The 27,526-nt window shown below is 48.9% G+C and overlaps 2 protein-coding genes across 2 annotated transcripts in view; one reads left to right on the top strand and one right to left on the bottom strand.

Annotated features, from left to right (window-relative positions):
- CSMD2 (CUB and Sushi multiple domains 2) overlaps positions 1 to 27,526 on the top strand; it is a 661,952-nt gene that overhangs the window by 276,545 nt on the left and 357,881 nt on the right. The window lies entirely within an intron of this gene.
- Positions 21,835 to 22,418, bottom strand: HMGB4 (high mobility group box 4). Its single transcript, XM_032640684.1, has one exon. It carries the CDS (start codon positions 22,416 to 22,418, stop codon positions 21,858 to 21,860), a length of 561 nt encoding a protein of 186 aa, XP_032496575.1. The 3' UTR covers positions 21,835 to 21,857.

The following is a 27,526-nucleotide window of genomic DNA, read 5'->3' as shown; positions in this document are numbered from 1 at the left end:
TTAAAATCTAGGGTGATTTAGAAGGGGCTGATGGAAATCGGAGGGGGAAGTGCCAAACAATGGAGCCCCGCGTGGCTCTCTAGCACCATCGCTAGATGATGCTCTGTGTAATTTTGCATCCTGGTGATGTTCCACTTGTAATGTTGGTATTTTCCTTATTATTATAAACCCTCGACCCCCAAATATTCCATTAAACGGATATTCACAGCCATTCTTTCTGTGAACATTTAGATTGTCTCCAGTTGTTCATGTTATAAATATTGCTGTGAAGAACGTTGTAGTGTGTAAAGCTTTTTTTTTTTTTTTTTTCTGAATTTATGATGATTTCTTTAGGAGCGATTCCCAGAATGAATATTTTTTTAAGACTCTTGATTCTTATTGCCAAATTGCTTTCTAAAAGCATTCGATCATTTTGCACTGCCAACAGCCTTATGTGAATGTCTGAAGAAATGGGACTTTTAAAATTAAAGTTTATGAAATATGTCGTAGAGGAAAGAGAATGTGCTGTGGAGTCAGAGGGCTGGGTTTGAATCCGGTTCCACCATTGACAAACTGGGTTAGGTTTTTTTTATATTTGCTCTCTTTTTTTGTTTTGCTTTGATTTGATTTATTTACATTTTTATTGAAGTATAGTTCATGTACAATATTATGTAAGTTACAAGTATACACTATACGAAAAGCTCTGTGAGCCTCAGTTTCCCTATCTGTAAAATAGGCAGCTAATCCTTTCTGCAGCCGTGCTGAAGGTTGAATGAGAAGAAATAGGTGGTGGTGCTTGTCTCAAAGTAGCTATAAACATGTGAGAGCCCTTTTCCCTTTCTTTGGACTATTTTGAGAGGTTTTTCTTTTCTAACCAGCTTTGGAGGCTTCCCCTGCAAAACAGGCTGCAATTAGAGTGACTTCTGTCCCTCTCCATCTGCCAAGAGGGCAGTCCTTTCCTGCTGCAGGCCACTGTCCCCCACTGTAAGCCCCACCACCTCTTTTGTAAACGAACTGCCTATGGGCTGCCCACTGTGCCCCACTCTGTGGATGGACCATTCACGAACCTCATGAACCTGGGGATGAGAAAGAGCAGCAAGGCCAGCATTCCCAACGGACACAGTGGCCAGGGGCTCCTGGGGAGGGCATCGCTTCTCCCCTGAGTCCCTAACTGGATCCTCTCCTTCATGGGCGTTGAGTCTGCTCGGCAGCAGGGTAGCTGTCATCTGCTGACATCTCTTGGTTGCCAGGTCCTGCCAGTTCTACCTCCTAAATGTCTTTCCAATTTGTCCCTTTTATTGCAACACCAAGATCCCAAACTCACTCAGGTGCTCTCGCACCTGGAACACTGAGGCAGCCTCCCACTAGTCTCCAGTATCTCCCCCTCCCATCTGTCCTCTCTTCTGGCCAGTGTGGTCCTATCTGGCCTTGCCGTTTCCTTGCTGCAAACCTTCGGTGGTTGCTGTTACCCCACAGAGTACAGTTCAAACTCTGAGCTCTTCATCCAGGGCCCTTCCCGCTGGCCAGCACTCCTGAGATGTGCATTCCACTCACGCGTTTGTTTATTGAATGGGCTAACACTTTTCACACTCCTTACAGGCACTTGGTGCTGTGCTAATAAGCACTTTATATGCATAATCTCTTTTAACCCTTTCCGTAACCCTATGAGACAGGATTACTTTCATTCCCCTTTTACAGATGAGGAAACTGAGGCTCAGAAAGTTAACATAGGCTGCCCAAGGTGCCTCCGCTAGTAAGTAGTACAGCTAAGTTCTCTGTCACTGGAGCCCCCGCCCTCATATGAAAGAAAGAAAGAAAATCCCAGTTCCTTTCATACGTTTTATACCTGAGACTTCCTATTAGATTAAACTGGTGGTATCTCGTCTATACTCATATTTTATAAGAAATAATTAGCAAAATTACAAAACTTGCCACTGACCAGGGGCTAGCATAAGGAGCTGGCAAATTCTCGACCTCCTGAGCGCTGCAGGACTGACCACAAGATGCCTGCCTGGTTCCGACACCCCAATTCCTGCCTCCTCATGTGGTGCCCCATGCCCTGGCTAGTTATGACTTCCCAAGAGGGATCTCTGCCTTTCTCTCTGGACCTTCCATAGCCAGCCCTTACAGGGTGAATAGTGGGCACTCGATAACTGCACTGAATTGAATTGGATGGAATTGAACCAAGCTGCATTCAGAAGCAGATATTCTCCAGCAGTGGCTGGGATTTAAGTTCTTTGCTGTCCTAACCATCCTGTGGTAGAGTAACGCTGCCTGTTCCGTAAGCCACGCGAAGCACTTGGGTGTTTGAGGATAGTAGATCTTAAGGGGTCTCTGTTTGAGCAGGGTAGGCTTTTCTGCATAGACCATCGGAAATAGATCTGAGTTGTGTTCTTTGGTGTCATTTTCTGATACGTCTCAGAAGTCAGACAACCTGGGCTGAAGAATCACCTGCACCACTTGTCACCACTGCATGACCTTGGGCAAGTCACTTAACCTCTCTGAGCCTCTGGTTCCTCATCTGTCTCTGTCCCTTGGGAATATCATGAGGCTTAAAATGAGAAATTGAATGTAAAGCACTTACTATGCGCAGTGCTGCGTAACAAGGGCTCACAGGTTTTGATGATAATTATAATAACTGTACTTTTCTCCCCATTTCTCCTGTCTGTGCTGGGTTGGATAGTGCCATGGATTGGGGGCAGCGACAGTAGGGGAAAGGCAGAGGCAGGTAGTCAGAAGCCTGGTCTTCAGGGAGACTGGTCAGCCCAGGGGCCCTGGAAGGAGGAGGAGTTCCCAGGTTCCAGTGCCTGGAAATGTAGCTGAAGGATGTGGGAAAACGGAGAGGGGATGAGCCTAACGAGGTAGAGGGAGGCCGGATTCTTTGCATTTTATTCTGGGGACAGTAGGGAGGCACTGAAAGGTTTATAGCAGGAGAATGACATGATCAGCTTTGCCTTTTTGAAAGACCACTCTGGTGGCTGCTGGAGAACAGGATGGAGGGACGGATGCAGGGACAGGTCCAGGCTCAGACACAAGCTGCCCATTGTTGCAGTAGCCCAGGTGAGAAGTGATGAGGCCTGAATAAACACAGGTGGTAACAGTGGAGACTGTATGGAGGGGTGGATTTAAGAGACTGGAAGACCACACACACAGCGTCATCCCTTGGTTAGTGATCCAGTGAACCCGGGGGACTAATTAGGAGGAGGAATAGAGGTGGCTCCCACTCTTGGTTTACGTGGCAGGTGGGTGGCAAGAGGTGGTGAAGGGAGTGCTGGCATGTTAAGCACTGGTTGCCTACGGGCCGTCTAAGGTAGATGGATGTAAGGTTCTGAAGTTTGGGGGAGGGGCGGGGGTTGTAAATAGACTTTTGGGAGCCATCAGCACAAAATTGGGTAGAAGGAGAGAGCTCACACGTAGGAGAACTCACATCAGGGAAAGAGAGTGGAGCCGAGATGACGAGGGGGCACATGAGGGTAAGTACGTAAACTGTTCCAAGTGTGAGGACTCACTGGGGGCCGCACCCCACCAGAGGGCAGGTCTGGAGTTGGTTGCCCAGATACGCAGCGTGTTCAGGAAAGGCCAGGGTGTTCTGTCATCCACCGCTCGACTGTGTTGGCCCTCCAGCTCTCGGTCTGGCCTGGAGTGTGCCCTCAATATCAATCTGCTTGGCTGACCCCCGGGCCCCTGCCCTGCTTCTCCCCCTCTGAAGGGTTGACCCTCTCCCTTGGGCAATATGAAGATTATCAAAATAGCATAAGCCCTGATCTACATGGCAGCCCCTTTCCCAATCCCCTCCCACTTCCACATTCCAGATCCCAGAATACAGAGGGAAGGTCTCTGAGTGAGAAAAGAGTGAGACTCCCTGAAAACAAGGCCTTGCTTCCCAGTTCAGAGGCATGTGTCCTCTGTGGGGTCTCACTCAGGGATCAGACAGACCAACACTTGAGTGTGGACCCCTGAGTAGCTTTGGAGACTTCCCAAAGGTCTTAAGGCCTTCCAACTTCTCGGCACATGGATACTGCCCGAACTAAACAAATAGAAGTTCCCAGATCCCACTCCCACTGAACGTGACTCAGTGGATTAGGGCTATGACCCAGAAATCTACATTTTAAATACCCACCCTAGGCCATCTCGATGCAACAAGTCAGAGAGCACCTTTGAGGAATACTGACTTAGAAAGAGACAATTGTGAGGGGACCCAGCATCTATCAACCACCCACCACTTGCCGCACTACTGATATTTCACTCAGTCCTCACTACTCTCCAGTGGGGTAAATGCATCATTATTTTTGGTCCAGGAAATAACTGGAGACTTGGAGATGTTTAGCAACTTGCCCTAAGAAGCACAGCTGTTTACTAGAGTCAGAAGCGGAACGCCAGGTCCGTATGACTCCAAAGCCTTAGACGTTTATGCTCCAGCACCTCCAGCATACTGAGAGGAAAATGGTACCTATTTTCAGGTAGTTAAGTGTCCATCATAGGGAAGAAAGTTTAGCTAATTGGCAGAACTGAAACGATGGGTAGTTGCAAGAGTCAAACCTTGACTTGGTACAAGATCTAGTAGTTAGAAGAGAACGGCTTTCTGCGGGAGGACTGTTGGAGTTAAGTATGTGCTGGACGCACACTAGTTGGAGGTGTCATAGGGGGGATTTATGGAGTCGGCTGCAGTGCAACTCTGAATCCCTTCCAAGCCTGTAGTGTCTAAGACACGGTACTTTGATGAGATGACTTCCCGAGTTTGGTCCTCATGTTCTGCCTAGACTTACATTACTGCATTTATGGCTGTGCAGGGAAGGAGTGGGAGGGAGGGGAGAAAGAAGTCAGCTAGTAGATCAAGGTACGAGGACTGAAAGAGCTGGGATCCTGAATCTTTCATCCCTCATCAAGTCATTTCTTAGTTATGAGACAACTGAGAAAACATGCTGTATGCTCAGAGAGCTGGGTGCCTGATTTCCTTATGGCTTAACGAAGGGTATGCCTAGTGTAGACTTGTTCAGGCCTGAAGGAGGAATCCTCCTTGAATCACACTTCAGATGACCAGGCAAGTTTTCACACGTGCCATGTGCACTAATGCCAGTCCAAGGCCTGGGTCTACAAACGAGTAACAGTCAAGAGAAAGGGAGATGTGTTTTATTCCTCTTTGGTCTGAAGACTCTCAAGTGGGAAGAGTCGTGACATAGGCAGCTTTATAGAGAGTATGAAATTGCAAGTGTTGTCCGTTGAACAGCCTGTCTTTTGAAGCTGTCTCATTAGACCATCCATCTTCACCCAAGTCAGTTTCAGTGCTACAGACTCAATTACCTCTGGCCACCCCATCCTCCGTCTCCCCACCAAAGCTCTACCATAGCCCTGTGGATACCGGTGCCCACATTTGACTTCCAGCCCTCCACTCCCCAGCTGTTTAATCTTAGGCAAGTCATTTAACCTCTTTGAGCCTCATGCCCAGTTGGTGGTATTATAAATTGGCAGGACGTTTTCTGAGAAGGTAGTTTGACAGTACAAAATGATTAAAATGTAAAAAATGCATGCCACTTTTAGGACTTTATCTTGAGGAAATAGTGAGAGGTCTTTGTAAAATGGATACACAAGGATGTTCCTTGCAGTGATGTTTATTATAGTGGGGAAAAGGAAACAGTATATTTCCAGCATTAATGGTTCCATAAACTGTGGTACATGTGGCTGATAAAACGTGTAGCAATTAATTTCAAAGAACGTTCAAAGAAATTGGAAAATGCTTAATATGATATGTGAAAAAAATCAACATACGAAACAGTGTCTATAGTATGAACTAACATTTTTACACACATACATATATAATAGTCACTAAAGAAAGAAGACAAGAAAAGTAGTAACACCATGAGCTCAGAATGGGGTGCTAATGTATTTTTTATGTTCTTTTGTGTTCTCTTAAAGTTTTACAACAAGCATATGTTACTTTCTGGATGCAGAAAAATCAGTAAAAGTTAAAATACATTTTGATGGTCTCTGCCATCTGCAGGATGAGGAACGAACTTCTTAGCAGAGGATTTTCATAATCTGACCCCGTCCTAAAACAGCAGCTTCACCTTCTGCCACTTCTCCCCATTACCACCAGCTCCCCCCCGCAACTCCCCTGCCTTGCTTCAGTCACTGTAGCTACTTGCCATTCTGTAAATACATCATGACCGTGCATCCCGTCGTGCCTTTATCCTTCCTGCATTCTCCATCTGGGATGACCTTCTCCACATTTTTCCAGAATCAATTCAAGTATCTCTACCTCTTCCTTGATAGTTAATTATTTCCTGCTCTTTACCCCTGCAGAAACGTGTGTGTGTCTGTGTGTATAGATATAGACATAGATATTTTTAATAGTTACTTATTTAGTGTCTGTCACCCCCACTTTCCCTTTATTCAAGATTTTGTGGGAACCCCAAAGAGGGAAGGCCAATTCTGTCTTGGACAGTAGGAAAGCATTCGGAGGAGAAGACGTTTGATTTGGGTTCTTGAAGAATGAATAGGAGTTTGTCAGCTAGACAAAGGATGATAGACATCTCACACAATTCTAGAACCAGCTCCCAGCTGACAAGTTCTTGTACCTATTTCTAGCATAACCCTTATCTCACTACAAAGTGTGCTGCATAAGGATACGTGTATCTCCCTGATCAGACAGTAGGTCCTTGAAGGTAGAAAATGTGCCTTGTTTTCCTTGCAGTGTTCAGCAGAGTGCCTGACATATACTGGGCATCGTAAAGACATTTTTTGTCCCAGAGTATGAAGGTCTGAAAGTACCAAACCCGTAATTACCTTTCTCCTTGTGTGAGTGCACATGGACAAAGATCGTATTCTTGTCTCTTATCACTGGTTTCAAGTATGGGCCCAGAGATGCTGAAAATACATACTCTATAAATTGTCTGCTGATTTGAACCAAATTGAAGAAGTCGCTCACTTGGTAGACGTTAAGAGGATCTTATGCAACATTTGGACTTCATTTGAGTATAAAAATTTCACCAATATGAGCTTTGATTCCCTTTTAGACAACATGCCATGGTTTCAGAATGATGCCTTCGAAATAAATCCTGTTTGAGTAATGTTTCTCTTGGACTCATAAAATCTTTATGGCAATCTTTTCTCATCTGATAGACTATGAAAAGGAAGAGAGAGCCAGAACCACTGAGTGGGGAATGCAGTATTTTCTCATATGTGGGTCGCACACTTGTTGGAAATAGTTTTTAAATGCAAATACAATACCAACAGCCATTAGCTAAAAAATCCCAGCTCTGTCCAAAGTGCTGAATCTGTGGGTACTCTCTGATTAAGAGTAAGTGGTATGGAAATTATGTATCCATTCAGATAGAAGGTTTGAGTGTATTAAAAATCCAGTATTAGCCATACTAAGGATAAGAACACAAATACTGGCAGAAATAAAACACAAATGAACAGCTTAGTGTCCCCAGTTGCAAAAAAAAAAAGACAGAGAAAAAATAAATTGATAAAGCTGAGCTCTCAACCCAATTATGCGAAGGAGCACTGAGTTGGGAGCCATGCATTAATTCAACACAGAGTTTTCAAGTGCCTACTATATATTAGGCATTGTACTAAGACACTGAATGAGATAAATCATAATCTTTGGTCTCCACGAGGTCACAATCAGTGCTTGCTCAACCACTACCCAACTGTTGACCTTGGGCAATTTACTTAACCTTTCAAGGCACAAAGCTCTCATTTAAAGATTTGGGAAAATAGGGTCTCACAAGATTACTGTGCAAATTAACTAACATAATGTTTGCAAAGCGCTTTGCCCAGGGCTACAAAGCACAACAATACCTGCCCCCCCCCTCCATGGGACAAAGCAGATCAAAGCTCTCAGTGAATGTTACATGTTATTATTGTGTGTTACATTATGCTATGTTCTTTCTATCCATTATTTCATGTATGCTCTCATTTACTCTGTACCAGTAATGTGGGATAGGTTTTAACAACCACTTTACACAGGTGAGGAAAATGAGGCTCAGAAGAATGGAGTTAGCAGAATTAGTCACCCAAGTTCATCCCTTTGGTCAGTAGTGTGGACAGAATTCAGGGCCAACTCTTTTCACTCTAAAGCCAATGCTTATAACTATGATGATGCTGATTAGAGCAGGACTTGAAAACAGACCAACTGTCCATATTAACAACCAGGGGAAAAGGCAAATTCTACCCTCATGTGGGCCTGCATATTTTTGAAAAGGAAAATTCTGAGAGAGTGGGTAGCCACATGGCCTAGGTGCTTGTGTGAATTTTAGGTCAGGGACACTTGTGGGCTGATGGAGAAGGGAAGGATAAATCCTAACACTCAGGAGAATGGGGCCAAACCCCAGAAAGGCCAGAAGGTTTCACCAGCCTCCTAGCCCACGAGGAAGCAGGAGTGGGGACCAGAGACTACAGCAGGCCAGTTAGGCGGACAGGCCAGAAGTCAGTGGTATGGTTAACTACAGAGTCTGCAGGGGCTCTGGGGGCTGAACCCCACAGAACCCATGGCATCTTGGATTGGGGTGGGGAGTATGCGGGAGGAGAACAGACTATTTCCAGAATCCACTTGACTCGAGGACAAGGGCCTCAAGATGAATTTTCTGCTAGAGACTCACTTGGCACTGGGACAGGGCAGGTTGAAACAGAATATGTGGCTAAGCAAAGGCGGGCATCACAGAAGTCACTGTCTCACATACTCTATTTGAACCTCCGGCTGAGATAAATCTGTGATTTGCTGCTCTGTGTCCCATGGAGCAGGGTGGCGGGGTGGGGGTAGGGGCCGGGGGATGGGGGAGAATGGGACTTCTGAATTAGTGACAGCACATTGCTTACCTTGGTGGTAACTATGTGCTTTTTTTTTTTTTTTAGGCCAAGTACTTAAGATTCAGTCCTACAGACTCCACATAAATATATATTCTCTTTGCTTTTCTCCCCGTGGGAGGGCAGCACAGGGCTACAAAGCACAACAATACCCGCCCCCCTTTTCCCGCAAAACTGCCCAATAAACAGCGAATGCTGTTTGAACTCCCTTGATTGAAATGGAAAGGTCACATCTCAGTAGTGTCTTTGGGGCTTGTTTTTCCCATTTGTGACAACGCTGGGCTGTCCTGGGGCCTCCCTAAGGTGCCCTTCCAGCCCTGACCTTCCATGAGCATCTTTTAAACACGGAGAGTCTGGCCAGTCCTCAGGCAGGTACACGGATCAATGAGAGCTCTGCATGGCATTGTGTTCCCAGGGCCTCCGTGTCTGCTGCGTTCCACCCCTGCTGCCGCTGTCAGATCAATGTGGGGACCAGATGGCTGTGCTGTGCCATAACAATGGCTTCTTTGCAGGGACTCTTCTCAGTCCTTTTCCTTCAAGCTGTGGAGTCCAAGGGCAGCCGTGCCTCACACCCCAGCACTCTGGGGAGGCCCATGTTGGCTTCTGATGAAGGTCAGCAGGGGTCTCTGGAATGGGCCATGGGCGGCTCCCACCCACCTGTGGTACCGGCTGTGGTGTCTCCGTTAGAGAGGAAGTGTGGCTGCTTCCATCTCATGTACCAACGGGACCTGGCCTCGTCTTCCACTGAAGCTGAAGGGAAGGCATGGAGTGTCAGAAAACAATGCAGGAGTTTCAGGTTGTTTCCAATGCCTCACCTTCATGCAGTAATTGCCTCATGGGGATGGCTCCTGGCTTAGGAATCCAAAGGGTTTATTGACTAAGTACATGGGACAGAAAGTGCTGGAGAGCAGCTCTCTCAGGTGTCGTAGTCTACTCCCCTTCGCTCTGATTGTTAAGCAGTACACACAGTCCCCGATGGTCACTCCCATCCCTGAGTCTGCCTGACCTTCTAGCTTTAGGGACCAACTGACTGACTCCCAGTTTCCACATCTGTTGCCTTAAATTAGCAAGAGAGAGGATCTGGTTGGCCCAGCTCATCAGTCGAGTGTCAACTTCTTATCCAATCAGCTGATACCAAGAAGGGGGCTGCTCAAGTGGAACAGACATAGCTGCGGGAAGGAGCCCACCCCTTCCGCGGTGAGCTGAGGAGGGGCCAGCACGGCAGTCCTGAGCAGAGGGCTCGGGCCGGGCACGCAATCCAAGGCGTATCTTCTACGTGGGTTTCACCGTTCCAGCTTCTCTTCCGTCTCCCTCAGGAGGTAACGGAGAAAACTACTTTTCTCATCTACCTCCTTGAGCAAAACAAAATCAGACCGACTAAGGGCCTGGCACTCTGCGAAGAGAACTTGAGAGCAATTTCACGGGGCCCTCACCGCTACAGTGTTGTCTGTCTGGCTTTCACAGTCTACAAAGGGAAGCTCTGTAAATACCAGAGATTACTGTGATTACTGGGAATCCTCTAAGCAGCTAAATTCCCCCAATTCGCACAGTTGTGATGCCTCGGGATTTAGAGATATAATTAAGAACAGATGAGCCTCAGGAAGGTTGATGACAGTGACGTGGGATTGCATGAAACAGCAGAGGGAATGTTGATGGGAGTTCGAGGACTTCATCTCCCTCAAGTGGTGGTGGAACGCGGCCTGCAGGGGGTCGGAGGCGGGAAGGACCTTGATTACTGGCGTCCCTGGGCCCAGGAGTCCTTGCCTCCCAGTCTTCCAGAACTGGGGACGCAAACTACAAACCTGGTCAACCGCTTAGGACTAACCAGAGCTGATTCAGCCTTGGACTGTGGCGCTGGCTGAGGCCACTCTGAACAGCCGCCCGCCGCTGTGGGCCGGGAGGGGCCCGACTGGCCACTCTGACCCCTTTCCTCTCGGGCAGCCTTCTGCCCGCACATCAGCCGTGGCTCGGGAGGGCTTTGGCTGCAGCACTGAGTCTTTCCCCCCGACCCCGCCCTGGGCCCCTTTTAGTTTTTACTCATTTCTCAGTGTTTTTCTCTCTGGTTTTACTACTTACTGAAAGGTACAGGAATACCAATAAGGCAATACTGTTTTATTTGATCTATCCACTGCGGTGAGCTGAATCTATAGTATTTGTCATGCCAAGAGTGTTTTGACCTTCCAAAAGGAAACAAGTGCTCTCCGAACCAGAGCCAAGCGAGCAGCTTAGACCCTTCCATGAGCAAAAGTCTGGGACCAGGGGAGTTCCAGAGCATGCAATCCCCATCAAAATGTGACTAGACTCGTTGAGGTTGAAGTCCTTGCAGCAAGGGAAGGGAAGGGGCTGTGATCCAACAGCTACCATGAGGGAGTAGAGTGAGGGTGCTGGAGCCAGCATGCCTGAGTTCTGCTCCTTGATAGCTGTGTGACCTCAGAGAAGTTGCTTAACCTCTCTGTACCTCCATCTTCTCTCCTGCAAACCAGGGACTCTAATAGAACCTGCCTCATGGGGCGGCTGTGTTAGATGAGTCTGTACATGTGAGATACTCAGAACAGTGGCTGGCACACAGGAAGTGCTCGGAGGGGACTCTTCTGTCCCCCCACTGTTGCATAGGTGCCTTATACTGTGTCTCTTCCATTTTTTTTTTCTCACAATAACTGTGGGAAACAGACTTTTATATTCCCATCATGCGTAAGAAGAAATTGGATCTAAGATGTTCAGAAAATTGCCCAGGGCCGGGTAGCTAGTAAGTGGCAGGGACAGATTTCGAAAGTGGAGATCTCCAGCTCCAAATCCTATGTTCTCTCTATTTCACCATCGTAGCCAGTCCCCTTCATGGTCAGCCTGGCTTCCCGTAGTCATACCCCTTCCCCTCCTGTCCCCCTGAGTCCCTCAGCACCCACTACAGTTTCAGTGATGCTGGAATCACAGCACCACTTCTTAGCTTTGGCAACTGTCTGAGCCTCAATTTCTTTTTTCTGTAAACTGGCACAATAACAGGGCCTGTTGGGAAAGGGAACAGCAGCCCCTGAGGACCAGAGACTGGCCTGGTGCTGGGAGCTGGCCTGTACCCCACACCTAGACTTTGGCATGTGAGCGCTCCACGACCGTGACGGATTAAGACAAAAACAAGACTACTTCGTAACCACATCTGAACTCAGACACAAACAAGGACATTACGGAAAAACAAAAGTGACCGACCATCCCCCTGCCTCTTGGCCAACATGAGTGACAGCTGCTCCTTTACCAATTACAACTTTAGTCTTGCTTCATTCCCCCCACCTTCTAGATAAAAGTTATTAAGTACCCAATGGTAGAAGTATATCGACTTCCTGACAGCATCCAATCCAGAGCAAAGCTCCACTTCTTTGAACCTCCCCCAAATCACCTAACGCAAACCTAATTCCTACAGTAAGTTCTTTCCAACCTCCTGTTACTGAGACGCCCCACAGTTCCCAGGGCTGTGCATTCGCCCTCTCTCTTCGCAAAGAGCCAAAAATCCCCTTTGTTCAACTACAGGTGGATTCCCGCTGGTCTTTGGCTGTGGTCTGTGGTTGGAGGTGGCAGGGGCAGGGGGAATTGACACTGCCTTCTGCTGATGCCCGGCGAGCATTAAATCAGGTCCTGGAACACAGTAAGTGCCCAATACATGCTGGTTATTAGCATTATATGTATTACCAAAAATATCTTCCTCCTTCGGACGGAGCTGGTGTGCACAGGTACCTCTCACCAACCAGCACCTTCTTCTCTGAAATCCATGCAGACTCCCCCTTACGTTTGCCCCGGGCACGGCAGCACGCCCCTTTGCATTTTCTCACAGACCTTTACTCCACACTGCAGACCCCAAGCCCGTAAAAAACCTTTATCACCCGTGACAGGCGGGTGGAGGACATCCTCTCAGGGTGTTTAGACAGCATTGGGGGGGATGGCAGGAGGGCCAGGTCGGCAGTGGAGTGACCATCAGGTGTCGGCAGGCCCCCTTCTGCTTCCTGGCAGGGCAGACGCTGTGCAAATGGACGCTCCCTCACCCACTCGCCAGAGCCGCATGGGCCAGAGGAGCCGGGCTGGATTCTTCAGCGCAAACGTACTCGCAGCTGCGTCCAGCAGGGGCGGCCCCGGGGACCGCAGAGCTCTTTCATGCCCACTGCTGCTAATCGCAGATAATGCATTAAAAATACAGAGCCGCATCTGTTCATTTCAACATGAGTATCGAGGAATTTACATGGTTTGTAATGACAGGGTGTGAGGGCGGGGAAACGCTTATCCTGCCTGCGGGCCAGAGGCACAGCTGTGAGCAGAGAGCTGGAGGTGTGATTTCTGGTGCCCAACAAATTCTCTGGGTGACAGCCAAGCCCTTCCTCGGAGGCGCCAAGGGAAAGATCCAGGTATTTCTCCGGAAATGCCAAACACAGAGTGTGTGTCTGGGCCTCCTGGCCCAACTCTGCCTGTGTAGAGTTCCCGAGAGAGAGGAGGGAACTGACACTGCCAAGCCCGGGATGGGAGGTTCCATTGCTCATTTTCCAGCACCAAGCGCCTCGCCTAGAGTCTCAGTTCCTCATCTTCAAAATGGGGGTGTTTAAAGTTTCTGCCTCATTCAGTTTATTAGTAAATAAGATCGGTACATGTAAATTGCCTCAAACACTACCAGGCATGGCATAGGTACGTAAATAACAGTTTCCTATTATTATTTTACTGCATGTCAAGCATTGTGTTAGATTTTAAGGGTACCAGGATGAATAAGGCAAGGCACCTGCCCTCCTTCACTAGTCAAGACAAACACTAGTTAAGATGTGATATGAATGAGATGGTGACGTGATATGGGAGCACAGAAGAGGGTGGGAGGGTCCAAGAGGGCTTCATGGAGGAAGGGACACTTGACCTGAGTCTTGTCTGAAGGTGGAAGTTTCCCAGACCTAAAAGGTAGGATGAGTTCACCCTGGAGTAGCATGTGCAAAGGCCCCGAGGAGAGTGTAGTGTTTCTGGGAGAAATACTGTAGGGCAGGACCTTAGGGTGGGTGTATTAAGTATCTGTTCCTGTTTAACAAATCATCCCAAGACTCATGGCTTGGAGCAACGTTTATCACCTTGTCTGCATGTTAGGAATCTGGGTGTGGCTCAGCTGGGTTCTTCTCCAGGCTTAGAGTTTCTCACGGGGCTGCCATCAAGGAGTATTCCAGGGCTGTGATCATCTCACAGCTCAGCTGGGGAAAAGGATTTGCTCCAAGCTTATTCCCAGGGTGCTTTGAAGGATTTTGAGTTCCTCAGTGCTGTTGACCAGAGGCTACCTCCGTTCCTTTCCATAGCGTAGCTTTCAACATGGCTTCTGGCTTCGTCAGGGTGACTCCGAGAGAGAGGAAGACAGGAGTCACAGTCTTCTATAACCTAATCTCAGAAGCGGCAGCCCGTCACTTTTGCTGTATTCCCTGTGTTGGAAGTCACTAGGTCCAGCCCACACACCAGGGGAGGGGGCTGTACAAGGGTGTGAATGCCAGGAGACAAAGACCGTTTAGTCACTTCTGAAGCTGCCTACCGCCAGCTGCCCTCCAGCCCCCAATGATTCATGTCCTTGCCACATGTGACACACAGTTACCCCTTCCCAAGGCCCCCAAAAGCCTCATCCCGTGAAAGCATCAGCTCAAAGTCCAGAATCTCACCATCTAAATCAAGTTCAAGTGCGGTTGAAGCTCTTGGGTGTAGTTCCTTGAGTACAGGTCCTAGAGTGCTGTTACTCTGGATCGGTAGCTCTGCAAAACTAGACAGACAAGTTCTGGGTCCCCACTCACCTGACATACAGTGGTGGGATAGGTACAGGGTAATGGCTCTAGACATTCTTACTCAAAATGGGGGACAATGTGGGGCAGAAAAAAGTCCCTGGTCCATAACAATTCTGAAATCCATCCAGGAATATATTGGAAGTGTCTTGATTAGTTTTAAAATCTGGGAATATTTAACTGCACCTTCTGAGTTCTTGGTTTCTCCCTCTGAGTCTTCCTTTTTTTTTTTTCTTCATGAAAGGAAGTGCATGTTTGAAGCTGACTTTTCTTCAGCCTGCTTCCTGCTGAGAATTTTGGGAGGCCAGTGACCTTTTTTTGTTTTGTACTGTCTCTGTCCTTTTTAGTCCAAGCTGACAGTGTTTCTTCTGATAATAGTTTTCTCCAAAACTTTGTGGGTCTTCTGTAAATTTCATCGAGAGCCGCTCTCTTACACAAAAGCCACAACCACAGATTTCTCTGAACTAAACTTCTCTACCTTGGGCTTCCGCTAAGAAGGTCAAGGGACGATGCTCATATGCTTCCCAGAGGCCCTATTGTTTGATCTTGGGGATCTGTAAGGCCCACCCTAATCTCTCTAAAGGGCCTTTATGTGGCTGAATAACACTACAGTCCTTTGATGTTTCCTAGGTCTTAGCCAAAGGCTGCACAGTCACACCCTCAGCTTTATCTCCAGACCACCTTTTCTCAACACTGCTCAAAGCCATCTCTTAATTTTAGGATCCTTTGCTGTCTTGGGAGGCTGAGAACTTTCCAAACTATGAAGTCTGGCTCCTTTTCAACCACCTTTCCCTCAATTTATCTCTCTTCTCACATAAGCAGCAAGAAGAAACCAGCCAGTACCTTCAGCCCTTTGCTTGGACACCTCCTTAGCTCGATCACAAAGTTGATTCGGTGCATGTCCTGCCTTCCATATCCCTGCAGACGACATTGTCGCTAAACTTTCTTCCACTGCATAACAAGGATCCCTTTCTTCCAGTTTCCAGTAACATGTTCTCACCTCCTTTTGAACCTTCACCAGCAACATCCTCAAAGTCCAGGTTTCTCTAACAAGGTCTTCAGAATACTCCCAGTCTCTACCCACTGCCTGGTTCCAAAGACATCTCACTTTTTAAGATATTTTTCATGGCACTATCCCCCTCTTGATACCAAAATCTGTATTCATTATCTATTTCAGTTTGTAACAAATTATCCCAAACCTCAGTGCCATGAAACCACATCTACCACCTTAGTTGCTACGGGTCAGGAATCAGGTACGGCTTAGCCGGGCCTGTCATAAAGTTGCAATAAAAGTGTCTGCTTCCAAGCTTACTCACGGTTGCTGGCAGGATTCAGGTCCTTGCCAGCTGTTTGAGGGCCTCAGTTCCTTGCTGGGCATTGACCAGAAGCCACCCTCAATTCCTTGCCACGTGGGCCTCTCTACAGGGTGGCTTTCAACATGTCAGTTTGCTCTGAGCAAAAGCGAGAAAGAGAGAGAGCCAGAGAGAGTCTTTCGTAGCCTAGTCCCTTCCGAAGCAGTGACATCCTGTCACTTCGGCCCTATTCTGTGCATCAGAAGGAAGTCATTAGGTCCAGCCCACACTCAAAGGGAGGAATCACACAAGGGTGTGAATCGCAGAAGGCCTGGTTCACTGGGAGCCATTTCAGAAGCTGAGTGTGGGCGACAGTGCAACTCGTGAGGCAGCAGTGGCCTGATTATCCTGTGTCAGACTCCCGTAGTGAGGGGCAACCACTGAAATGTTTCACTGCTGACGGGGAGGAGTCTTCACATATCGCTCAGCCAGCTGGAGCAGAGAAAGGACTGGAAAGGGAGCAACAAGTAGGGGGAGCTGTTGCAAGGCAACTGTTACAAGGGGGTGGCCACAGGGGGACGCTCAGTGCCTCACTGCTGATCCACCCAGAGGTCAAGGCCGGTCTGCAGGGTCACATGACCCCCTTTTGGCCTTTGGCCAGGCTCTTTCTCCTGCTTGAACTGCCTTTGTGTGTGTTGTTCTCTCCTCCTTTGAAGCATCCCTTAGAGACCAGGGCGGGCACCCCCATCTGCTGGGCACTTCTGACACATCAGACTTCATTTACAAGGATGTCCCAGACATTTCGTTTATCCTCCCGCACACCTGGAGGGCAGGTATTGTTTGTGGGCGTGTGATTAGAGGTGCATGACGAGACCCAAAGGTGCCAGGGCTTTGTGACTTCACCCTGGTGACCTCACCCTGGCCAGGGGCCTGGTCCTCAATCTTATAGGCCCAGAAACTGGACCTTTTTGTCCCCAAACATGCTTTAGTGGAGGCTGAAATCAACTCTAAGATCCCAGTGATGCCGTGTGGCCCAGATGCTAATCGATTGTTCGCAACTGGGATCGACTTCTCCGTTGGGATTTGAGGGAAGCCCCCCAAATCAATAAACAAACAGACGAATAAATACTCCTTTGTCAAGTTCAGAATCAGTTGGCCGATGAAAGAGAAAGACAGATGAGGATGAACCCTTCACCTTTACTGCTGATGAACTGGTTGGAGAGCAGACCTGGGCACACTTTGCAGCTGGGATTGGCTGGGGGAGGAGGGAAGAGCAGGCCAGCGCTTCCTCTCTCTCAGCTCACCAGGCAGATCAGTGAGGCCTCCTCTTCAGAGTAAATGCCAGGGCGGCGCGAGGAGAAAGAACTCCTCTGTGGTCCTGGGACCAGCAGCATCAGTACCACCTGGGAACTTTTAGAAATGCAAATTATTATCCTAATGCAAATTAGGCCCAACTCCCAGAAGAATTGAATCAAACTCCAGGGGTGGGGCCCAGCATTCTGTATCTTAATAAGGTCTGAGGTGATTCTAATGCAGCCTCAAAGTTGAGAACCACTGGTCTAGTGGGAGCTGCTCCACATGGAAATCTGAGGCCTGGGAAGCAGTGTGCTCCTGGAATATTTTGCCACCCGTGCCTGTCCTTCCCCCCCCCATCTCTGGGAAAACAAATCACAGGGAGAGACGTTTCACAACTTCCATGTTTGATTTTTAGCTTACAGCTGCTCCCAGGAGGACCAAGTGGAGGTTCCTGATTATCTCCCCTCCAAAAGGGAAGAAGGTCATGGATTTGGTATTCGCTAGCCTTGCCTCTTTCTCTTGCAGACCTGGGAGGCGCTAGCATCCCCTTATTGGCCTTGGTAGTCTTCGAAGACGCTAGAATGACCATTAACCAGAAGTGGAAATGGAAGCACATGGATCCCCTGCAGAAAAGCCTCTTTGGCTCCCATAGCCCTTAGGTTTCAAAATAAACTCCTTGCCAAGGCCTGTCCTCTCCAACTGCATCTCAGCCACTCACTCACCCCTCCAGTCATTCTAGCCTCCCTCTGTCTAATATGCCAAGCTCACTCCTTCCTGCCTCAGGATCTTTGCACTTGCTGTCCTTCTACTTGAACAACTCTTCCGTAAGGCCTTGGCAGGCCTGGCTCCTTCTCGTCCTTTAAATCAAAACCCAAATGTCATCTTCTCTGACCACCCATTTAAAGCGCCCTCAACCCCACTTGTCATTGTTTATCTCATTAGCCCGGTTTATTTTCTTCAGAGCACTTGACACTATCAAAAAATGACCTGGTGTGTTTATTTGTTGACTTGTTTATTTATAAGAGATCAGGGGCCTCGCTGCCTCCCTGGTAGTAGAACAGTTTCTGGTACGTTGCAGGCTTAAGATTGACATGAATATTTGCTGAATAAATGAACACAGGAAAAGGCTCTGGGAGAGAAGGGTCAGAGTGGAGTGATTCAGGCATTAAGACAGCCATGGGCCCGAAGACTCAGCCTCCTTCTTCCCCAGGGCAGGGGCCCCTGAGCCCAGCCGAGTGGGTCTGCGTGGAATGCTGGTACCGCACCAGGTTTTCTGCCTGCTTTTCCTCTCGCCTATTATGTTAGACCCAGGCTCCCCCTACTTCTCCTCCTCCCCTCCTTCCCCCTTCACTGTCATTACGTTACAGTCATTAGAAGCCAACAGATTCACAACCTCCTGTCGGCTTTTTCATAGAGGACTGTTAATAGAGTTAGTTTTCAGCGGGGGCGCTGCAAACTGTTGTCAAAACTCTGACTTAGCCGCCCACATCCACGTAATTAATCACAGAGGAAACCAGAAAAGAGTGGCATGAAGGCTGGGGTCCAGCTGTGTGGGGGCCCTCTTCCCAGAGGGGACTGTCATGTAACACACAGCCGCTGCCCACCAAGAGCCAGGCTGGAAACAAGACAGCCTCCCTGGAACTGCTGCAGAGTACAAGTCAGGATCTAATTAGCACTGGGGGGCGTCCGCCACCTTCCAGAGGTTGGTAGCAAAGGAAAAGAAATTAAACAGGTGGGGTAGAGGCTGGAGGGAGAAAGAAAGTTAAAGATGGTTTATTTTAGGATGACAAGGAAGCCGGCATTTACTGAGTACCGTATTAGTTATCTGTTGCTGTGTAGCCCATTACCACAAACTTGTTGGCTTAAAACAACACATGTTCATTATCTCCTCATTTCTCTGGGTCCGAATCCGGTAACAGCTTAGCTGGGTCCACCGCTTGAGGTCTCACAAGGCTGCAATCAAGGTGTCAACCAGGGCTGAGTTCTCACGTGGAGGCTCGGCTGGGGAAGGATACACTCCCCCGCTCACGTGGTTGCTGCAGCACTTAGTTTCTTGTGTTTGTAGGACTGAGAGCTTTGGTTTTTTCCTGGCTGTTGGTCCGAGGCACCTTCAACTCCTAGAGATTCCCCACAGTTCCTTGCCACGTGGGCTTTCCCAGCTTGGCCACTTACTCCATCAAGCCAGCAGGAAGAATCTCTATAGAGCAAATCCACCAGCAAGATAGACTTTTATATACCATGGTGGAATCACAGAGGAAGTCACGTCCCATCTCCCCTGCCCTATTCTGTTGGTTAAAGGCAAGTCACAGGGGGACTTCCCTGGCGGTCCAGTGGTTAAGACTCCATGCTTCCACTACAGGGGGCGCAGGTTCGACCCCTGGCCGGGGAACTAAGATCCCGCATGCCGCGTGGCGCGGCCGAAAAAGGAAAAAAAACAAGGGAAGTCACAGATTCTGCCCACATTTAATGGGAGGGGGGTCGTACCAGGGTGTGAACACCAGGAGGGGGAAATCATAGGACAGCCACCCTAGGGGGTCAACCACAGTACCTTTTATGTGCTAAGGACCGTGCCAAATGCTTTTGCGTGTGTTACATCATTTAATCACTGAAACAACCTGAGGGGCAGGCATCATCCCCTTTGCACAGATGAGAAACCTGAGACAGAGGAACGAGAACTTACTTGCCCAAGGTCCTGCCAGTGATCAGAACCACTTGTGTCGGGACAGCAAGCTTACAGGCTGGAGGGTCAGCATCTTTACAGGAGGAGCAAGGGCCCGAGGTTGGTGGGGAAGAGGATAGTGAGAGGGTTCTGGCTATGAGGCGTGAGACCAGGAGGGAAGATGGCTGTGGGTGACACGTTGAGAAGGAAGAAAACCGACAGTGCTTTATTTGATCATCTCTGTATTCTCAATGAAGCAGGAAATGAGGGTGTCTCCTGAGAGATTGGAGGTTGGGCTGGAGGAGAAGCAGAGACAAGTTGGAACAGCACCTGTGGGGAATGGGAGAGGGGGGAACAGGAATCCGGCCAGCATGAGTACAAGGTTGCCGAGGAGCGTAAAGCTGCTTCCTCCATGAAGACTTTAGCAGTTGCCTTGGTAGGTGGTACTCGCTCCCGCCCCCAGCTCTTTGTGCAGTCTACACTCTCCTCAGGCCTTGTAGGGCTGTGGTTCATGCCCGTGTCCATCCCTCTCGTCAGGGCAGGAACCTAACAGTAGACCGCATTGGGCCTCCTGGTACCCAGCACAGGGCCTGGTGCGTGGGAGCCCTTCGTAAATGGCCTTGGTTCCAGACCCTGGATTTCTAAATCACTCCACTCTATTACCTCTCACCCCCTAAAGGCTGACCCAGTTCTAAAAGGCTATTCAAAACTACGTATTTTTATTTTTGTTCCAAAAGTAAAATTTGAAACAACAGCAGGCTACAGAGATGCAGATCCCTCAGGGAATAGGGGTTTAGAGCTGGAATTAAGGAAGTCTTTTGCATGCAGAACCTGGTGACCAAAAAATTTTGCAATTGGGCCCAGTCTCTTCGATATCAGAAGTCAAGGGCCATTTCAGAATATTCCATATCAATCTAGATTGGTATGAAACGTTGCCCACAGTGTATTATTGCCTGAAAAATACAGTCATAGTAGATGGAACAATCCCATTTGTATCAAATGACAAGTTTTGACTCATTTTAAGTGACAGAAAACCGAACTCAAGCTATCTTAGACAAAATCCAAAACGTGTGGGCTTATCTTCAATGAAAAGTCCAGGATGCCAAAGGGACTAACATTTTGGCCTGAGAATGAGGCAAACGGCTGCCAACAGCTCCCAGAGCTGCATCCTCCCCTAGGATTCCTTACGCAAGCCCTGAGATCTACTCTGATTGGACTAACTTGGGTCACATGACCGTCACTGAGCCAATCACTGTAGCCAGGGGGATTCCATCTGATCCAGCCTTGGTCAGGATGGAGTCGGTGTGCTGTGAGCAGGAGAAAAGGAATGGATGCGGCGGTGGTCATACAGGCAGCAGATGTCCACTCTGTGTTGTGCTTACGTCCACAGAAAAATGACCGAGAGATGCTCACCAAAATGTCAAGGAAAGGGTTCTCTCCAAGTTATAGTACTTGGGGCAGAGTCAGTTGCCTCTTTTTGTAAAATCAGCCCCATGCTTCATCCTAGTGACTAGACTAGGGACCACCACTGGAGTCTCATCCTGACCCACTAATAGTATCTAAGCCTTGCTGGAGGACCAGTTCTGGAATCCCTGGAGACACTGAGTCCCCTAAGGCCCACCTCAACTCGCTTCCCAGCCTCTGCTGGGGCCTGAATTGGGAGCCTGACCTGGACTCCAGGCCTTTTGCCCTCCTGGCGAGGAGGGTGGCAGGGCTGGCGTTTGCTCACTTCACTCTGAGTAGGGTTCTCCACCCTGGAGAACCACTTGGGACCAGGATGCTCCCACCCCCAGGACTCCTAGCTTCTTTACACCTGGAGATTCCCACCCCACCATGCCTGCCCAAGCCAAGCCCAGTAAGTACGGACCACACACTCTTCAGACTCTTGTCCCAAAGCCAGCCCCTCCTGGGATCAGTTTCCAAACCCTGATCTCAGCTCCACCATGCCACTCACTTGTTTCCCAAAGCGGCAGCAGTTGTCCCCCTAACGCTACACAAGAGACCAGGGACAGGCAGTACCGGAGAATGGCATTTTATTTCTAATTGGATCCATCAGTTGCGTCTGACAGTTTTTTTGAACCCTCTGCGCCGGTTCTTAGCCGACCTTTGGAGGCTCTTCTTCCTGGCATTACGGTAGATGCCCAGTTCCTCTTGGTACTTAGCTCTCAGGAAAGCTGCCCTTTGTTCATAGGGCTCCTTGTCGTAGGCTGTCATTGCTGACCACATCTTCCCCGAGGCCTTTGCCACCTGCACTACTGACCAGTTTGGATTCTCCCACTTGAGCTGGGCGTAGTGGTCTTGGCAGAAGAGTAGGAAGGACGATGGAGGTCGTCTGGGTGCTTGGGGGTCCCGCTTTCTCTTCTTCTTCTTCCTGCCGGGGTAATTCATCATCTCTTCCTGGTATCGGGCTTTGTCGAGCTTAGCCAGGGCTTCATATTTGGCCTTTTCGTGCTTTGAGATAGACCTCCATTTTTCCGAACACTTTCTAGAGAACTCTTTAAAGCCAAGGTGGGTGTTTGGCTTCTGCTCCATGAACTTGTTTCTGCAATCCATCAAAAAGTGGATGTAAGAAGAGACGTTTGCCTTGGGCCTTAGCTGGACTTCTCTTCCCATGTTCATAGGGTCATTTTATTTTCTGGATCCAGTAACTCAGACGGCAGAGACTTTTGTCTGCCACACTCCAGGAGCAATTAGAAGGTGCTCTGCTGGTGGTGAATGTTTCTCTCTGTAAGAGCTGCAGGCAGGGGTCCGCCTTTTCAGTGGTGGTGGCATTGTTGGGTCAGAGGGGATTGTGACATCACTCACAAGCTGGCCACTCCAGGCCAGTGCTGGTGGCATTTGCATACACGTGCTCTTACTGGTTGGCTACTTGGCGGTCACATTTTGCTTCTCGTGAAAGATAATGGTTCATGCAGAGAAGGCTCTGGAGCGGTACCCGCCCCCCCCGGAATGTTTCTCCTTGGTTTCCTGGAGGCAGTGGGCTTTGCTCAGTTGGGGAGCTTTCCATCCCTCGGCTGTAGTAACAAGCCACGGGGTCTGCCTTCCCCGCCGTACGATTGTCAAGATGCCGCCTCATCCCTTCCAAAGACAGGTTGGAAATAATGAACACGAGGAGGTGGATGGCTCCAGAGCTGTCATGATAAAATGTGAAGTCTTTCTGTTTGCCTTGAACAGTGGTAGCTCATCCTGTACAGAGAGTTTAGTAGTAACTCTAAAAATAATCAGGTATGGCAGCTGTGACTCGGTTCCTGTCAGGACAAAGTCGTCTAATTTAAAACCCAAGCACTTGGCCTATACGTCTGAACTCTTCATTTCTCTGAGGAAATTGGGGGTGGGGTGGAGGTTAGGGAAGACGGGAGGAGAACCTTAAGATTTTACTAATTACGCCTGAGTCCATGAAAAGGAGGCAGAATCCTTGGCCTATCAGGAGGCCCCCCTGCCTTTATCCCAGGGGTCCCCGTTTCTTGGGGCTAGAGCACAGAGCTCTAGCAGCTACAGTCAAACTAGTCGGCCTCTGGCTTTTTGAGAAAAAAGTTGCAAATATTCCGTCAGTCTTCCAGCTGGAGGGAAAAGAAAAGAAAAGTGTCATTTATTGACCTTTGGGCATTGCGAAGTACTTGCTTACCTGGTCATGGAGTTGATACCACTCAGTGGTTGATGACAGAGCCAGGTTTACAGGACTGGAACACTGAGTCTCATCAACATAAAATTAACCTGCTTAAGGTAAAACAGCCACTAACAGGTTGGATCTGGATTTGAACCGATTTGCCTGACTGGAGCCTCTGTTCATCCCACCTGCACAGAACAGCTGCCTGGGGGGCCTAGGGTCTGGGTACATGACCTCAGCAGCTGAGCAAGTCTGACACTGAAACTTGCCTGAGGCTAGACCACATTTTGGATTTTGGCCAAGGCCATTCCCAAGGCTCCACAACCGATTTCACCTTCCATCTTACATAAAAGAAAGATGGATATTGACTAGAGTCTGCAATCCTGAATTCTAGTCCCAGCTCGCCACGAGGCGGCTGGGCTTACCCAAGCCAGTCCCTTCCTTCCTGTAAGCCTGTGATGTTTCATCTATGAAATCAGTGATGTGGAATCCGTGTTCCACGGGCCAGGAAAGACTCTCCCGGTGACATGCTGTAGTTCTGTGGCCGGACTGGGGAGCCTGTGAGATACCAGATGCCAGCTCAGGGAGTCCGGGCCAGCGGTGGGGGCAGAGAGGTCTGGCCAGTGGGAACAGTTTAATCTGGGGACACTTCTCAGCCTAGGGAGCTTTTTGCCGCTCGGGTTCTTTGTCCCACGGCGGCCAGAGGTTGGCTCGTCTGTCTGTTGGACTTGAGCTGGGCTGCCAAGATGAATGAGACACAGCTCCTTCCTGAGCTAGAAGGCCGGGTTGTGAGGAAGAACTTGCGTAACATCCAGACATGATAATCAGCTTCAGCTCAGACTCACAAAACACCCAGCAGCTTCTCTGTGCCTCTGTTCACAACCTTCTGCCCCCCGCCCCCCGGATGATAAGGTCCAGGAACATTAACTCCATGACAGCCACCCGGAGCCTAGCAGATCTAGGAAGAGAAGACAGTTAAGGTGAAACCTATGACAGTCCTTTGGTGTTGGGGCCACATTCCCGACTTGGCGGGGTGAAGCAGTGCGCCCCTTTGTCTAGTGGAGCTGCGGGAGAAGTAAATACACCAGACTTTCTAAATCGATGCTGTGTGCGCTGGCATCTGAGGTTTGCTCCTTTCCATCCTTCCCCAGCACGCTCCCTGTCCTGGGAATCTGACCCATATGGACCACATCAGTGGCTCCTATGCCCTCCTGCTTCCACTTCAGTTTGACCAATGGGGACCCCAACAGGACATCAGGGAGGGACGGAGGGAGGTGAGGTCAAGGCAGTTACTCTCTGGCTCCCTCCCCGTGGGATTGCCTGGAACTGGCTCCCCAGCCCCAGACTGAAAGCCCCATCTCCTCTTAAGGCATCCTCTCGAAATGACTCTCCTTCCAGGTTCCCTCTCCTTGTCCCCCCTGCTGAGGGTGGTAAGAGCTCCACCTTTACTAGCCTCTGAGGATTCAGCTCTCCCTTGTGGCTTTCCAACACCTTGCCCATCCCTTTGTAAATAGCCTCTTTGTTAAACACTCCTCAAATTATTCTAATTTGAGTGGCCATCTGTTTCCTGCTGGGACCCTGACCAGTGTGCTGTGTTTCTAACCTTCCAGCGTGAACAGCGGAGGTGGATAAATAAAGCAAGTGTGGGCATCCATCCAAAGTAGCAGGGTATAGAGCTTCTGGAGGCCTCAGTGCTGGCCAGTCACACAGCCCAGAGGGGCCTGCAGGGGCCGGTGTGCCTGCCGGGCGGTGGCAGGACAAGGCCACGTGGCTTAGGAAGAAGTGTCTAATGTCCTTTGTACCATGAGCTGACCTGCAGGCAGGGGTGCTGCTCTGGAGGTCCGGGTAGTAAATAGTGCAGGCTTTGTGGGCCGTGCATTTTCTGTTGCAAGGTCTCGGCTCCGCCATCGTAGCTCAAAAGACAACACGTAAACGAACGAGTGGCTGTGCACTCGGGTTGGGTTGGGGCTCGTAAGCCTGCCCACCCCAGTCTAGAGATGTGAGTTCAGTATTTGCAAACTTCTGGATTGTAGTCTACAATAAGAAATGTATTTTACACCGTGACCCATTTATGCACATGCATATCTCATAATAATTTATACAACGCCTGATGTGTGCCTCTGTTCTAAGCACTTCACCCATATCAGCTCATCTAATCTCCGTGACAACCCTGTGTGTGGGGTGCGAGTCGGGGCATGCTACTTTTATCCCCATTGTAAAGATAAGGTCTCTGAGCACATAAAGTTTTCAGAAACAGAAGTTTTACGAAACTGTACCTACTATGTGTGTGACGTACTCTTTTCTTCTCCATTCTATTCTGTTATAGTCTCCTCTACTTTATTTTTTTCTTTAAAATGCACCCCACGGTCTGAGCTTATGACCTGCAAATGGGTCACAATCCATGGGTGGATTTGGAAAACACTGTTTAGGCAGGTTGGGATGGACCCCACACACACACCTCGGAGGTGGTGAGAGCCTCTCTCTCGGCAGCGATAACACCAACTGGACAAGCGACATCATTATAGTGGAGGAAGGGGGCAGATACCACTGTAACCAAGGGATCAAAGCAAAGACTATCAGTAATAGGCCCTGCTGATACCACACACCCCCTTCGATGATGCGATAATAAGAGCATCTCACCCAGTGGTATTCTTCCCCCAAATCCATAACCCTGGTCTAATCGTGAGAAAATATTAGACCAACCCAAATTAAAGGTCAGTCTACAAAATACTTGACCAGTACAAAAGTCTCAAGGTCTTGAGAAAACAAGGAAAGCCTGAGAAGCCGACAGACTGGAGGAGACTCTGTAGACACGCTGCCCCCATGCAAGAGAAATGCTGGACTGGATCCTGGAGCAAAAAGGGGCCCTAGTGGGAAACCTGAGGAGATGCGATAAAGTCTTCCATTGAGCCAATATTAATGTACCAGTGTGGTTTCTTAGTTTTGCTACATGGATCATGGTTATGTAAGATGCTAATATTAAGGGAAGCTAGGGGAGGGGTATACAGGAAATTTCTATACTGTCTTTGCAATTCCATGCTCATTTCAAAATAAGTTTTTTTTACTCTCCCCAGCTGATGGGAATGTGCACCCAGGGTTGAGGCACCCCACTCTTAATCCTTCTCCAGAAATCCTAGGGCAAATTTTACCCTCAGTTGTAGCAACATAGGCTCCTGACATATCATCTGTCACAGTGTTTCTCAAGTTTGGGTGCAAGCATCAAATGTGGGGAAATTTTTTAAATCCCAGGCCATAACAGCAACAACATGAGGTGAAGAAGTACGTGGCAGGGGCACGTGATAAATGCCGTGATGCTCTCTCTCCATCCCCCTGCTGCCCTTTCTCCTTTAGGGTGGGAATCAGTGCTGCACTTGCCCTCAGAGCAGCGCATCTGTGGCAGGTAGAATAATGGCTCCATGAAGATGTCCACATCCTAGGCCCCAAAGCCCATGAATATGTTACCTTACACGGCAAAAGGAACTTCGCAGATATGATTATGTTAAAGATTTGGGGATGGGAAGATTATCCTGGACTGTCCGAGTGGGGCTGATGTAATCACATGCGTCCCTATCAGAGAAAGGCAGGAGTTTCAGAGTTAGAGACAGAGATGTGATGACAGATGCAGAGGGTCAGAGTCAGAGAGAGATTTGAAGATGCTACACGGTTGGCTTTGAAGATACAGAAAGAGACCACAGGCCGAGAAAGGAAGGTAACCACTAGAAGCCAGGAAAGGCAAGCCAACGGATTCACCCCTAGAGCATCCAGAGAGAGTGCAGCCCCACAGACACCTTGACCTTGGCGCAGCGACACCCATTTTGGACTTCTGGCCTCCAGAACTGTCAGATAATTAATCTGTGTTGTTTTAAGCCGCTACATTTGCAGTCATTTGTGAAAGCAGCAATAAGAAGTGAACACAGTATCCAGCTGGTGGTCTGTAACTGTCCCCGTGCAGTTCTTAACCCCCGCTTGTGTTAACAACGATGAGAAATGTATGCCGCTGCCTAACGGGTTACTTGAGGGGGTAGGGAGCGTGACCTAGTCAATTTTACACACCTCACTCTCTCGCTGACTTAGGTCACTGATGCGCTCACTGGCTTACCAGTTAATTCACTCT

The sequence above is a fragment of the Phocoena sinus genome, chromosome 1 (genome assembly GCF_008692025.1).
Source record: "Phocoena sinus isolate mPhoSin1 chromosome 1, mPhoSin1.pri, whole genome shotgun sequence".
In the NCBI taxonomy this organism is placed as follows: domain Eukaryota; kingdom Metazoa; phylum Chordata; class Mammalia; order Artiodactyla; family Phocoenidae; genus Phocoena; species Phocoena sinus.
Note: the sequence above shows the minus strand (reverse complement) of the source record. Positions and strands in the feature narration are given on the sequence as shown.